This window comes from Lissotriton helveticus, chromosome 7 (genome assembly GCF_964261635.1).
Source record: "Lissotriton helveticus chromosome 7, aLisHel1.1, whole genome shotgun sequence".
In the NCBI taxonomy this organism is placed as follows: domain Eukaryota; kingdom Metazoa; phylum Chordata; class Amphibia; order Caudata; family Salamandridae; genus Lissotriton; species Lissotriton helveticus.
In genome coordinates this window covers 125,920,645-125,935,886 of record NC_136068.1, presented here as the reverse complement: position 1 = coordinate 125,935,886, position 15,242 = coordinate 125,920,645, and the positions used below count along the sequence as shown (strand labels likewise).

The 15,242-nt window shown below is 43.7% G+C and overlaps 1 protein-coding gene across 1 annotated transcript in view; it reads right to left on the bottom strand.

Annotated features, from left to right (window-relative positions):
• ZBTB46 (zinc finger and BTB domain containing 46) overlaps window positions 1–15,242 on the bottom strand; it is a 320,438-nt gene that overhangs the window by 249,784 nt on the left and 55,412 nt on the right. Inside the window, exon 2 of the mRNA XM_078651680.1 lies at window positions 13,888–14,003. Coding sequence (XP_078507806.1) covers window positions 13,888–13,912 — 25 coding nt within the window. The 5' untranslated portion in view covers window positions 13,913–14,003. The remainder of the gene's footprint in view (window positions 1–13,887; window positions 14,004–15,242) is intronic.

Here is a 15,242-nt window from a genome sequence, read left to right as displayed (position 1 = left end):
CGATCTCATCCAGTTGGCGACGTCGGTCATGGTGTTCTGGAAGTTAAACCTGGTGGTGGCGGTGTCTTCCGTGGGAGTGAGAGAATGAGTTGGATGTTGTCAGCATAAGAAATTTTGCTCAGTCCGTGGGAGCGGGCGATGACGACCAGTGGAGTCATGAAGGCTTTGAAGAGTTGGGGCTGAAGGAGGATCCTTGAGGAGACTTCGCAGATGATGTTCTTGGGTTCGAAAGTGAATGGCGGAAGGCGCATTTTCTGTGCGTGCCCTTTGAGAAAGGAGTTAAATCATTTGAGGCGTTTCCTCTGATGCAGATGTGGTGAAGTCTGGAGAGGAGGGTGTGGTCGAATACGGTGTTAAAAGCTGCAGAAAAGTCAAGGAAGATCAGGGATGCTGTTTTACTGCAGTCAAGGCTGGATCGGATGTCGTCGGTTGCAGCCCTCAGGGCGGTCTCAGTGCTGTGGTTGGAGTGAAAGCTGGACTGGGCGGCATTGAGCAGGTAGTTTCCTTCTAGGTGATCGGTGAGCTGGCGATTGATGGCTTTTTCAAGGACCTTGGCCGGGAAGGGGAGCAGCGAGATGGCGCAGTAGCTCTTGAGCTCGCTGGGATCGGTAGAGGGTTTCTTCAGGAGGGATTTCACCTATGCGTGCTTCCAGGCTTCAGGGAAGGTGGCAGTGGTGATGGATGAGTTGAGGATGTTGGTGAATGCGCTGCAGATTTCCTTCTGTACCAAGCTGAAGGTGTGTTGCAGGCAAGGGTCTGTCGATGCTCTGGAGTGGATGGAGGTCATGATTGCTGTGATGATTGGAGTGGTGCCCAATCCGTGATGTGGCGGTCGGGATTGTCCATGTGTGTCAGGAGGTGGCAGAGGCCGGCTCACTGAGGGTCGAAATCGCTGTAGATGTCTGCTATCTTGTTGTGGAAGTAGTCCGCCCGGGAGACTCGATGAGGGTGGTTAGGGGGTCCATTCAGGCTTCCTTGAGATAATGGTGGTATTTTCACATGGCAGATTTAAAGGTAGTGATGTCGGGGGAGGACTTGCTGGAGCACAATCATCTTTCCAGCCGCTTACACTCATTTGGAGGCCTGGAGTTTGGGGATGAACCAGCTGGCGTGTTTGCTAGGTCAGCAGCTGCCGGCCGTGTTCATAGGTGTGATCGTGTCGGCGCAATTGAGTTACAGTCTGAGACGTTTTGGATGTTTTGCTCTAGGATATTGATAGTGTGGCATCTGGTGGTGTTGAGGGTGGTAGCCCAATGGGCCTCAGTGATTTTGCTCCATCTACAGTGGTGGGCATGGGGGTGGGTCGTGGTGAGCCTGCGATGGTGAAGTGGATGATGCTGTGGTCTGTCCAGGTGAGTTCAGTGGCATGGCTGAATTTGATTCTGTAAAGATTGGGTCCAGGGTGTGTCCTGCACGGTGTGATGGGCCGGTGTCCAGTTGCTTGAGTCCAATGTTGCTCATGTTTTTCAGGAGGTTGGCGGAGTTGAAGTCATTGGGGTCATTGAAGTGGAAGTTGGGGTCGTTGAGGTGGAAGATGAGGTGGAAGATGAGGTGGAAGATGAGGTGGAAGATGAGGTGGAAGATGAGGTCAGAGGAAGATGTAGTGCTTGGAGTCAATTGTCAGGGGGAGGGGGGGGGAGGGAGTTTGGAGATGGCGTCGCAGAAGCCAGGGCTGGGGCCCAGGAGTCTGTAGGCGAGAGTTCTTCTGACGCTGGTGTTTGCGTCAATTGGAATTTGAAAGTGGAGTTGTTCTATGATGGATAGGATGTCCTCGTCGGGGTGGTGCTTTGGAGGGTCTCCTTGTGGATGATGGCGATACCTACTCCGTGTCTGATAGCGCGGTCTCTGTGTATCATCTTGCAACCATGGGGCATTGCAGTTATGTTGGGTGCTGAGGACGGTGTGAGCCAGGTCACGTTGGGAGTGGAAGTGGTGATGGTGTCCCAGATTTCCGGAGCGTGCTTCAGAGGGATCGGGCGTTGAGCAGCATGCACTGGAGCGGTTCCGAAGGGTTGGAAGTCGGCTGTGTGGGTGTGGTGAGGGTTTCGGTGTTGCAGGTGAACCGGCAGCGGTGGAAGGCTAATAGTCCTTCTGTGGATCTTGAGGAGAAGGAGGGAGATGCAGCAGTTGAGGCCTGCCAGGGCTAGAAGCGGAGGTGGTGTAGCGATCGATGGCGGGAGAGCCAGGGTTACTGGCACTGGGCGCAGTCCAGGTGTGGATGGATGAAGAAGGGCTTGCCTGTGGCGAGCTGGCTCCGCGGCCGCACAGCGGTCTCCATGAAATAGTCCTGGAAGGCACTAGGGTAGGGATGGCGAGCGCGGCCTAAGCAGGGAGATGGTGGTGGCAAAGGCAACAAAATAGGTAGAAACGCAGGCAGCCAGCAAGAAAAGTAAAATGCGGGCAAAGGCGGGGAGCGGGGACCTGGAGCATAGGGTCAAGGACTGCTCATAGGGGTAGAGCATCGGCCTCCATGAAATAGGCCTGGGAGGTGGAAGGGACCGGTTGGGAGGCGGGAGCTGTGAAGGTAGGTGGTTGCCAAGGCAACAAAATAAACACGAGCAGGCAGGAAGCGGAAAGCGAGTGATTGTTAAGGCAAGCAGCAAGAAACAAAGCAAAATGCAGGCAGAGGCTGGGAGCAGTGACCTGGCCCACGGGGTCAAGTGCTGTTCCGGCAATAAAGTCCAACTTCTCCTAGAAATATTTCAAATGCATAATTAAGAAAATGGACCTAAAACAACAGGAGAGAGCCAGCCTTGAGTACTTGTTTGATTGTGAGGATGTGTCAAACGGAGCTCTGATGGGTGCCTATTTTGATGGTTCTTATGAGCCACTGGAAAGTTGATTCTGTACACAATAGCTGCCTGGCCAAGGACAGCCCTACAAGAGGAGCCCAAAAACAGTCCCACTGAAGCATCATCTTTCACAAGGTCCAGAACAATCATGAAAATGCATCTGTAAATACACTTTTACAACAAACACCTAATCTATCATGCGACCCAGGAGGATTGAGAAGCAGACATTCATGTTCTGAATTTACACTGAGGTTATGGCTATCCTGAACAACCATACAAGCGGACCCTTAAGCTCAATTAGCATTCAAACACACAGCATTATAAATCAAACCTAAAATTGAAATGTTTGCATTGTGAGGCATTGTTCACCGATACAGTATGCATCTTAGCAGAGCTCAATTTCTCGAGATTTGGGACAACCAAAGGTTTTGACATTACCTTCTGCACTATCTTCGCCCTACACCTGCCTCCAATTCCATGAATGATTTACTAACGTTTTGGCCTACACAATAAACCAATAAGACTTGCCATAATCCCTTCTCAAATCAAAAATATTTGTCATATCTCTACCCAAATTTTTTTTATATATATGGCTTTTATGACCAAGTGCAATACTTGTGCATTTCCAAATCATACCAAGGATTGAGTATTTTACGATTAAACACATTCTGCTTCTTATGCCAGGTATATGCAATCAGAATATCCTACATAAAACTATAGACTATTAATACCTGTGTAGAAGAAGCCTTGCTCTAATAAATGTCATCTTCAATGCTTTAGTCATTATGCCAGGCTCTGGGCAGATGACAGATACTTGTCAACTGACCTACATTCCTGGTACCTTAATTGGGACCAACAACCACAGTAACAATGGAAGAACTTGTCTGTATGCCTCAGTGTCCACAAAAGTATTATCATATTGTCCGAATCCGAATAGAGAAACATATGTAAAAGATAATCCTACTTTCCAAAGGACAATACTGGAAGGCATGATTACCCCACTGTGTGAGATATCATAAAAATCACTACATGAAGTCTTTGGAATAAACAGCTAAAAGTACTACGGATAGTAACGTTTTCGCACCTAAACTCTCCTATCACGAGGTGTTAAAGTTCACATCACATTTGGGTATGGTATAGGTGCAGACATTATCATGCCACGAAGGATTAAATTCCTCTTTCAAGTGTATTGGCACAGTATATTCTTTCTGGTATTCTACCATAATACATTTTAAATATTAAACTTCGCTTATATTGACTCCATAATATTAACAATCGCTTATTGTCAAAATAAGCAGATGTGAAGTTAATAGTACATTTATTCTTCACCAGGTCTGCTTATCTGGACAGTATGTTGGCAATCAATATTGTGGAGCAGATATCCAGGATATTCTTGACCTTAGTACTGTTACATACAACCTTCTTTCCACTGAACATTTTTACCCTGCAAAGAGGACGAGACACAGAATTGTTGGCAGACACTGAGTATCCATAACACATTTTAGCACAAGAAACAACCTCCAGTTCAAATACTTCCATTAGAAGAGCTGCAGTTTATTATGGGCTGGAACAAACGAACTGCCTGCTGAAGATGTAGTAGCTAACTGGATTTACAAAAGTTTCTGGTTGAAAGATAGATCAGTTTACAAACTAGGCTATCAAAAATCCAATTTCATAATAACTTTTTTAGGTAACCTTGTTGCCTACTGTAAGTTATGGCTAATTACTCTTTTGTGGAACATGGTTTATGATTAGTCTGTCAAAAAACACAAATTACATTTGTCCTACTATCATCTAGAATAGCTCTCTCTCCCCAACAAATGTTTTTTCTAATTGCTTTGCTATAACTGCAGTCTAAATCTAAGACATTACAAGTAATGACAATTCCAATACGTCTGGTTTATAAGTGAAAAGGCATCTTCGGTCACTGAAGGGTTCAGCTACTCAATAAGTCATTATAAATGCACTCTGTCCCTCATTATTGAACTTGTGTATCCAGTCGACCATCCTCCGACTCATTTGTGCATTCACTCACTTCTGCAATCACAATAAACCACACAAACTCAACACATGCAACAAAGTAATAAAAGTTGTAAAAAGAAAACAGGATGCTGCAAAAATCTGATATCTCATACTTGCAATAACAAATAAAATTAAACATAGCAGCTGTGTGGCTGTTTTGTAATCGTACTGTACAAAGTGTATTGCTGGATTGACATTCCAGCATGGCAGCCATATTTATTACTAACATGCTGGCCATCTTGGAATGGTAAAACAATAATATATTACAGACAATACCATTCCGGGGTTGCAGAAGAAATAAGCATCCAGTTGGCACTTTCTCTGGAGCTGTAAAAGGCTTTGACATATGAAATGAAAAAGAAGGAAACAATGAAAGAGTACCTACCAAAGTAGAAAATTGAAGAAGCAGAGGACTGGCTCACCAGCCCTCACAATGACGCAAATTCTACTCTATGCAGACAAATGCAATAAATTACAGCGCGATAGAGCCAATGGCTGAAGCAGGCTGACCCAACGGAACTATGCGGTCATCAATGAAAGTGGAGTGCAAACAACTCTCACACAGACTAATGGAACAAGAGGACTAAGCCAAAACACGTGTGCGTGCGTGTATTATACACACAAAAATACATACATCTATCAATATGTAGATTCACACGGCACAGTGGCAATTGCCACTGTGTAGTTATGGCTCAGCCATAATAAAAGCCATTTTCAAGAATGTAAATTGTAATTTTGCCTACTATGGACGATCTGCACAAAATCTGGCAAAAGTTTAGTGACCCACGGTCTAGCATGCAACCTGTGGGCGAGGGAATAAAAGGAACAAAGACATGAACGTAGAACATTGGTCAGAAAGCATGCATTTGTTGGTTAGTTATAAATCACGTCTGTAGATTATGAGCTACACACACTTAAAACAATACTGAATGGGCTTGAAAAGGTTAATACCTTTGTATATTTCTGCGGTGTAAAGTCCCATTTCAGTGAATCCTGCCTCATCAACTCCATTTGCATTTTTTTTTGCCAAATGTGATTGGCTGGAGAAGTGTTGTATATATTTTTTTTGCCATGTTGAAAATTGGTAATGAATTTCGATCCACAAGGCAGTACCCAATTGGGGTTCAGCGCATGCAGTACTTTGGGTGGAGGCCTGCAACCACTCCGCCAATGCGCATAGCTGAAAGACATGTACATCTTGTTTGGCAACCTGCAGCTGGTTGGGTGCAGGCTTTAGTTGCAGTTCAGACACTGAAACCAACCCCTTTCACGCATTTCCAAAGTCCATGCAAAGAGGTAGTGGTAGTGGGTTGGGTATGGCTGCAAGTGAGACATTGCTACCAACTCCTGCTGTACACCATCAAAGGCCTTACACAGCATGGTGGGTAGCCATGGCAAGATGGGTGCAGGTCCTAGCCACAGGTCGTGTGGAGTAGGGCTTGGTAGTAAAGTGTTTCATAGGTGTAAAAAATATATATAAACACAGAAGTTCCATGGAAAAAAAAAACCAGTTAAAAACTAGGCTATGATTCTGACTCCAATGCACAGAACCACTGAAAGATGGCCATACTAATAAATATATACCACAAAGGCCCATTTATGATCGCCTGTATTATATATTACACCAGGGGTTCCCAAACTTTTGACTCCTGAGGACCCCCATTGACTCACCACTGGAAGCCGGGGCCCCCAGCAATTTGTAAGATTTAAATTTCAAACATTAAAAGAGTAATTAAAAAAAAATAAACACATGTGCACACAAAACAAACACTCTAATTACTAAGGATTTTAGTATTTTATATTGAAAGAGTTTACAAAAAAAGTAAAAATGTAATGGGAAAGTTGGTGCTGCATCTCCCTGATTAACTTTTAAATGGTTAGTTTTATTTCTCAGTACGAGGCTCCTGCTCCTGCCAGGGCCAGAGTGGAAACCTAAAGCATCCCTGGCAAGTGTTTTCGGACCAGTCCCCATACAGTGCACACTAAGTTTAGCGAGTGAGCCTGACCACTACAAAGGGGACTTTGGGAGGCACTCCCCCCCCCCCCCCCCCCCCCCAAAGAAAATGTAGGATACAATGGTGCATTCTACAACACATTTATCATTATATATTGAATTGTATTAGCTTTTAAAGAATAGTAAATGATGACCTTACTATGCACCAGGATCCAACACTCTTTGTGGGGGTTCTTAAATTATTCCTTTATTATCACCCTCCAACAGTGCCTCTCCTCTCTCCTTAGCCCCTCGGTCACATTTATTTCATTTTTTTCATAGCATCTCTCATACCATTGTAGGAAGTCAGAGCAGTTTACATCACACACATATAGAGACAATGAATCATACGTGTAAAAATCAGTGTAGAGAAAATGTTACATGAGGAAAAGGGGACTACGATGTGTAGGATTCACATGTCATTCATACTGGTAGGCATTTTTTAAAGTGCTTGGTCTGGAAAAGCACACACTCCGGATTCAGAACATAACACAGTGGTTAGCATTGACTTTAACAATTAAAATCTATTTCCACCCAAATAAACCCCTTTAGCAGCATCAGGATAATGAAAGACTGGGAAAAAACATACGTTACTAACTTGTACTATGCAGTGTGTAAGCAGCTCTTTGATGACAGTTTTAAGGTCACTGTGCTAGATTAGGATGGTCTCTTATGAGCTGCAGAGTAACACAAGAATATCTGTGACAAAAGCAGTAACCCACTGACCTATGCACATAAAATACTGTTTAGAATGCATGGTACACGTTCTTTGCAGTAGGCATATTAACCCTATGTGCTACATTAGATAAGTCAAACCTGCCACTGGACAAAACTCATCTCTCTCCAGCAGGTACATTAATCACTGGTGTTATCTTGACACTTTTATTGTTGCTGGATAACTGCTAATTCTACAAGGAACTTTGCAGTGCTTTTCAAACTGCTGCCTGAGGACCCCCTGGGAATGTGTCACGGACCCCAGTTTGGGAAACACTGTATTATACTGTTCCTGCTGCATAGCCAGCTCACCTCTCTAACAATCAGTTCCTCTTCCAAGGCTCACAATCGAAAAGACGCAAACCTGAAAATCTCAACATACCCTTTACGAAAAGGGTTACATTCTTATACAAGATGAATCCTGTTTTGCTCTTTAAACAGGGACTGCTCAGTCCCTTCTTTCAAAATGCTTTAAAAAAAAAATAAAAAAAACGTTTTCCAGATCCAGTTGAATTAAAACATATTCCCCTACTTCACTAATGACTCTACTCACTACATTATTACTGCACCATGTATTATTTTCTCCAGGCCCAGCTTTTGCACCTTTTAGAGACCTGTTGCCACTGAAACAAGACCCTTGCTTGAAAGAAAAAGTATACAAAATACACAAAATCTGAACCAAAAAGGCCCAGTTTGCCCATAGGCAAATCTCAGTGCAATTAGCAAAGCAGCCCACACCAAACATCTGACATCTCATCTCTCAGGGGCATGGGATGACGATGCAGCAGAAAGATGCTTATAGCCTGTAAATGTGTGGCAAGAGTGGCACATGCGAGTTGGTTTTGGAGTGGCAGGTAATATGTTTGAGAAATAACTATTAGGTCATTCATTTTGGGCATGTGCATAAGAGTTCATTCTACTATCCATCCAACAGAAATGGTTATTAAACATTTCTAACCAGGAAGAATCCTTGTATAAATATGGTGCAGTCTTTTTTTCCCACCAGCTCCCATCTTTAATTCCATCTACCTACCATTGCACCCCACCGCTCTCAGTCTGTTCTGATCCATATTGTGTGCGGTCTTACCAAAAACAGAGGGGCTTGGAGGCCGAACACGGTTTACCGATGGTTGCCTTTCCTGTCACTTATTGGCCTGCGTCTTACTCATATCCGAGCTTTTCCTTTGGGTTAAGCACTCGAAGAGTGCATTTTTTTTAGCGGTCTCCCGGGTGTACTACTCTTACTACACACTGTGTTGCCATCTGTCATCCAAATGATTCTCTGAGCTCCCCTCCATGTTGCATACACCTGTATAAAAACAGGCATTTTTGCAGGTGTCCTTTCCTCCCTTTGCCCCGATTTGGGCTACTAGATGCTGTTTTTTGACTGACAGTGCACTGAAGCCTGCTGACTAGGCCCCAGTTGCAGATCTCTCTCCCTAAAACTGATACACATGAATTGGTAACCCCAATCAGCAAGACATTTAACCCCCTTAAAAGTACCTAGTACATGGTACCAGTGATATGCAGAGCATGGGAGTTCAAGGAATCACTAGGGCCTGAAGCACTCTTTGTGCCACCCTGAGTGACCCAATTAAACAGATGTCATTAGTCCTGCCATTCTAGACTGCAGGAGCAGTGCATGCTGCTCAAACTCTACCTTGCCCTCATCATGTGCGGCAAAGCCAAGGCACTATTTTTACTATACGTCAGTCACTCCTAAGGAAGATCTTCTAAGCCCAGGAGGCAGGGTGCATTATATTATGGTTGAGGAAATCTAAGCCTGCACTCAAATATCCCTATAGTCGCCTTTTCAATTAATGTTACACAAGTGAGCAGTGGTCCATAGGATAAAATTGGCTGGCAACCTGGCACCCGTGCCCCCCCCCCCACCACAAGGTTGGTAGCTCCATTGTGGTACCTCTGAAATGTGTCATGTTTGGTATCAAACAACGTGCCTCACTGCCCCCAACACGATTCTTGTGTCAAAATTAATGTGGCATGCACCCAGGTGGCTATCCTAGAGGTTGGTCACCTGGTTGCCTCAGCCTTTCCTGTTCTCTGGCTGCCAGCCTGCAGCTGCTGCCAAGACAAGAATCTGACCCCCTGCCAGGAGGTGTGAACTCTCCCAAGAGTCAGAAACAATGGCGTGGAAGGGAAGGAGGTCACACCTCCCTCCCTGACAGGTTGGCTAGTGAAGCGGCACATCAAGGCGGCAAGCTTCAAAGCTTACACCGCCTGTGATATGCAACCAGGCTGACTACCAAAGGAGGAAACAGCCCTCCTCCTGTCCTAGGAACACTTGCACCCGGGAAGGCGGGAAAATGATGTAGTCAGGAGGCGTACACCCCCAGACGTCTAGCCACACCTCTGGGGTGAACTACCTGGTCTGTAAATAAAGAAAGGTTTGTCATTTTTTTTAAAGTGGCAGAATAGAGGGTTTTGAGTAGAAAAGGTGACACACCCCAGATGTGGTCACCTCAGGGATGGATTAGCAGCTGGGCCTAGTATCCCATTGGTCACTTGCACCCACACTTCTATTTCCCCTAAATCAAGGATTTAAGGGGCACCCCTGGCACCAGAACCTCAATTTTGATTAGACTTGGCAATAAAGGACCAAGAAGAGACCCAGGATCTGCAACTACTGCATCTTCACAATCCAAAGGAAGGATACTCTGCACCTGTGGCACCATCATGTAACTGTGTGGCAGACTCGTCCCGTACCAAATACCAGTTCCACCAGACAGAGGGGCCCCTTTGGGAGCCAAAGGCAACTCCAGACTCCGCTCGATTAGTTGTACTTGTTCCCTGCAGACCGCAGGTAAAAACAATGTACCAGAACCGAAGAACTGCAGGCAATCGGGCCCTCCAAGGGATTAGCCAAAAGTAGATGGTCCTGTGCATTGTCAGAAACGTAGTCCTGACCTCCAGCAAGTTTGACAGCTACTGTTTTTCCCCCAAATGTCACAAATACTTCTTGCTGAGCTTACCGCTGCAAAGGCTTGTTGGTGGCCAGTCCAGCAACCACCACCTTTACTCGACTCTGCAATGCCAGGAACTTCGCAGTACCTTAAGCAGACTATAGTAGTGGCCCTATTATCGAAGGTTTTTTTTTTTTTTTAATATATTTTTATTGCAAACACAGAAAAATAACATATACATCCCGCTCGTTCGTCTCTCTTGCTTCCAGTAATCGTATTGCATCAGCTTCTACTTATGAGAGCACACATCTCTGAGGTCGGGCGACATCAAAAAAACTACTAAATGCATATGAGCGAACGAACGCATGCAATCTTACACCAGCAGGTTCCTGTGTCCACTTTTTAATTTCTCCCTCCCATCCACCCCTCAACATGCAAACTATAATGAGCCCCAGGGAGCGACCCCAAATCATCAGTACAACTATACCGCAGCGCTCCTCCCCCTACCCCCCTTCTGCCCCTTCCCTCTTGCATCAGACAGCATCCTTGTGTCGTGTAGAGTATCCCCATTGTCGAAGGTTGCACCCGTTTCCTCACCAGCACCATGTAAGCCGAAAAACTAGCACCCTTCGTATCCTGCTTCAACACCTAGGACTGCCAAGACAACTCTGTACCCGGGCTTCTCGAGCCAGGTGAAATCAAAGTGACTGACTGTCCTGGCCTGGCCTTGGGACTTGCATCACCTTAACTCTCTTTGGGTGCCACACAACACTACCTGCCAGTGACAGATTGTCACTAGTGCTTTATCCCTATTGCCCGCACTGCTGAAGATTTGCACAGATATATTTTTGCTTCTAAAATCCCTAATTCCACTTATTCTTATCCAACTGACTTCGTTTTGGTGTGTAAATTTATATAAAAATCTGCTTTATTTTTATAAATTAGTGTTTGATTTCTTTTGAGTTGTGTCAATTACTTAGCGTCTATGTTGGTACTCTGAAAACACATGTCCCTCTAGTAAATTCAGACTGTTCTTTGCTACTCTACCAGAACTGAGCTAAGGATTTATTATTGTGAATCCAAGGACTATCTTTGGAGTACTGTGAGAATATTGCTTACTGAAGCCTAAACAGCATCACCACACAATAATCCACCTTCCAACACACCCTCATACTTCCATCCCAACCACTGCTCGCCCGTGAGCTTGTTCCCTGCCAGTTCTACGATGCTCAATCCCCCCACCCATGTATTCGCCCAATGCCTGCTCACCTGTGTGCTTCTGCATCGGTTTCACGTTACTCTCACCAGTTTCTTCCACTCCCCGCATAGTTTTTACTCACCCGCTTTTTAACCAAAAAAAGAAAATATTGTCACGCTTTATTTTCTTTTCACTACCAATCCAACTCAGACCGGTAACTTAACAGGACAAAAAGCATCCATGTAATTTTGTAGGCGGGTCTACAAAATGACGGAGGCGACCTGGTCATAGTCTTAATTCTTTAGGCCTGCTGCACAGCATTGTGGATGCTGTGCAACATCGCTAAAAACTACTGGCGTAGTCCATAGATCCCAAAGGAGAGACTGGTTGGCTTGACCAGTACTAGTTATAAATATTCCTTCCTACGGAAGTCATTGGAGCAGACATACCCAACATCCAGTTTTCTACTTTTTCCACCGGATACATCAGTCAAAAGAAATTTAACAGCCAAAGGTGATTTGTTATCACTAAATAAACACAAATTCAAATAACTGGCTTTCTTAGCAACAAATATTGGAAAGATTATTTTTTTCTAACAAGATGATTCTACGCCCCTACTCCGCCCACTTAAATTGAGGTCTGCTAGATATTTACCCCCAGTCGATCTTTATTAAGCCAGTAATAGCTGTGAGTTCTGTTTATTTCCAGAGCATAGGTGATACCCACAGTTAAAGCAAAGATAAGATCACTAGTGTTAGCCCTAGCAGGGAAGTACATAGCACTGCCAGCACTCCATGCATGGAACTGATTGCAAAGAAACACAATCCATTTTCTGAACAAGGTAAGCATTCAGATAAGCATCAAAGGTAGTGGAGGTTGTGAAGAGTATTCATTGCATACATATGAATTTTCTCGTAAAAGGTGCTCAGTTACTAGTCATTGTGGACGCCATACAAGTAATGTGAAGCAAATCATTGCCAGAGAAGTCACAAAGAAGAAATACAAGTATAAATGAACAACTCCGCCCTAAAAAGGAAATAATGATCCAAACGATTAGATGCTACCTACGAGAACGGTCACCCAAGAGTTTTAAGCAAAGCAGTCTGCTAAGATTATGGGATACAACTAAAGTCGCAATTTTAAAGTTGGTTAAACCTCAGCGTGAAGCAGATAGAACAAAAAATAAAGGCAAAGCCAATAAGCATCACCTTCATTACGCAAGCAACACACTATTGGCTTTGCCAATGCAGGTTTGTAAAGCATAATTAAATATATATATTTTTTTTAAGTTAAAACATTTCACTGTACAGCAGAAAAAGCAAACATTACGGTAACTCAAAACTACACACGGAATTCAATATTTTCAATTGTTGTAAATGGCATGGCTTATTTTTCAAATACCTTTCACTCAGGAAACCGAGAAGTGTACGGATTTAAAGGGAAACATTAGCCAAAGCTAAATTTACTTTCAACAGGGCTCAGTGATGAAACAAAATAACAGTCATTAAATATGCCCCAGTACCCCAAGGAGCAGATTTACAGGCTGCCCGGGAAAAACAGTCTCCTTTTCAAGCATACTAAGTAAGTAACTTCTTGCTTGAACGCCATCTGCAAAAGTGCAATAGCCAGCTCCTCCCCAGCACCAAAAAGCCTTTGTATGCTAAGGTCTGGGAGTTCAAGCCACATGTCGAATGGGTCATCATTTGAGGGGGAAAGCATTATTTAAGGGAGAGAGAAAGAAAACACTGCTTTCTCACGGAGTCCAGAATGAAAAAGATGTTCCCTAAATGTGAGCAGTGGAAGGATAAAACTCCTCCAATCAAACTGATGGTAAAGAAGCTTGAAACGGGGGAGGGGGGGCACAAGCGGGGGAAAAGCCAACAGACAAGAAGCAAGATATGAGTGGCAAGACAGCTAAGCAATGGGTGGACACAAAGCCCACTTTTAGAGGTTTTTGCTGTGATCCACCAAAGGTCTTTTGACAATAGAAAACTAAAAGCTGTCTGCAAGAGAGACCTAAAAAAGTACTCCAAAGGATCACAATCACGTTCGTCTCCCAGAAACTAATGCAGCTGTACGAGAAATTGCATACCACAGACAATATGAATAAGCATTATGGCTATATGGGAGAGCTAAAGGACTCTTTCAATGAAATACACGCATAAGACTAACTTTAAAGCAACGAGAAGTTCACTGAGGGATTCACAGCATCTACATTAGGAAACAATAAATAAGTAGCAAACATACCAAAAGGTGAAAAGGCAGTCTTCATTTGTAAAGATAGTGCTCCAAAACAGCAGGCGCAGAGTTGAGCATTTTATCATGAGATTGATATAAGCCTCCGCTAATGTCCTTTAAACATCCTACATCGGAAGGAAAAGCAATAATACAAAATTAATACAGTATGCAATTTAGAAACTGACAAAATTTCAATTTTCTTTCATTGGATACAATAGCTACACATTAAGACTTTGGTTCTGGCAGTACCCCATCCCCAAAGTAAGCACAGTATTATGGTTAATGGGATAATAAACGTAAATCCACCATTCGGGAAATGATTCTGGAGCATCATTCAGTAAGAACCAAGTATTTAGTCATTACTAAGTAAGGACCAGATCTGTAAATACTTTTAATTTACAGTGAAAAAAAAAACACGCACCAGACAGACAGACATCTTATGGAGGATATATTGGGGAACAGATCAGTAGGATAAGATCAAAATCAAGAGCTAGTACTGACAAAGGACCCTTCGCCCAACCCTGAACATTTTACAAAATGGACTCCTGCACTGCCCACCCCCAAGCACGGTTTCAGATGAGCTCAGCTGAAAAGTCATACGTTTAATTTACAAAAACTTGTTTCAGAATGAGCAAGTGGTTAACACACCAACAGGCTCAACTGCCCACACAAGATCCCATCCCTTCTCAGAAAAGAATGACCAGACCCAGGAAAGCAAATATCAGTGTTGACATTTTGATATTTTTATTTTCTTAAATTGAAGCCATACATCACAAGTGATACTGAAAGATAACTGAATATTTTAAATACTGGGAGTTATTCTGAAACAACCTTCAATTTCAATTAAATGTCTATCCGCGCCTCTTTGATTACTGTTTCGTACCCAGAATGTGATTACTCTCACCACGACTACACAGCGCACGCCCACTTCTTGTTTCCCTGGATGATAGAATGGTTCTCTTAACAGCACAAGACTAATCCTGATCATCAATAACCACTGGGTTAACCACTAACCTTGGATTCCAAAGCAGAGTGCTGCCCAGCGTATATCGCTCCAATGCCTCAATTAGGGGTAGTAAGCAAAATATATAAATGGGATTACAATCAAATCTAATTATGAAAGTCCTATGACAATGGTGTGCATCAAGCTAACTCCTAACCTTTCATCACGGACTCTCGAGGATTTGCTGGTAAGGCCTGCAAGAACACAAAAACAATGAAAATGATCACGTAAATGCACTACACTCTGGGGTAAGACAGATGTCTTGCTTATTTTGTGAGGTATCCTCAATTTCAAGAAGGCTATAATTAACTGCTTTTAATTTCAGGTTAACCAGACCATCAACAGGGCCTTTAAATCCTCA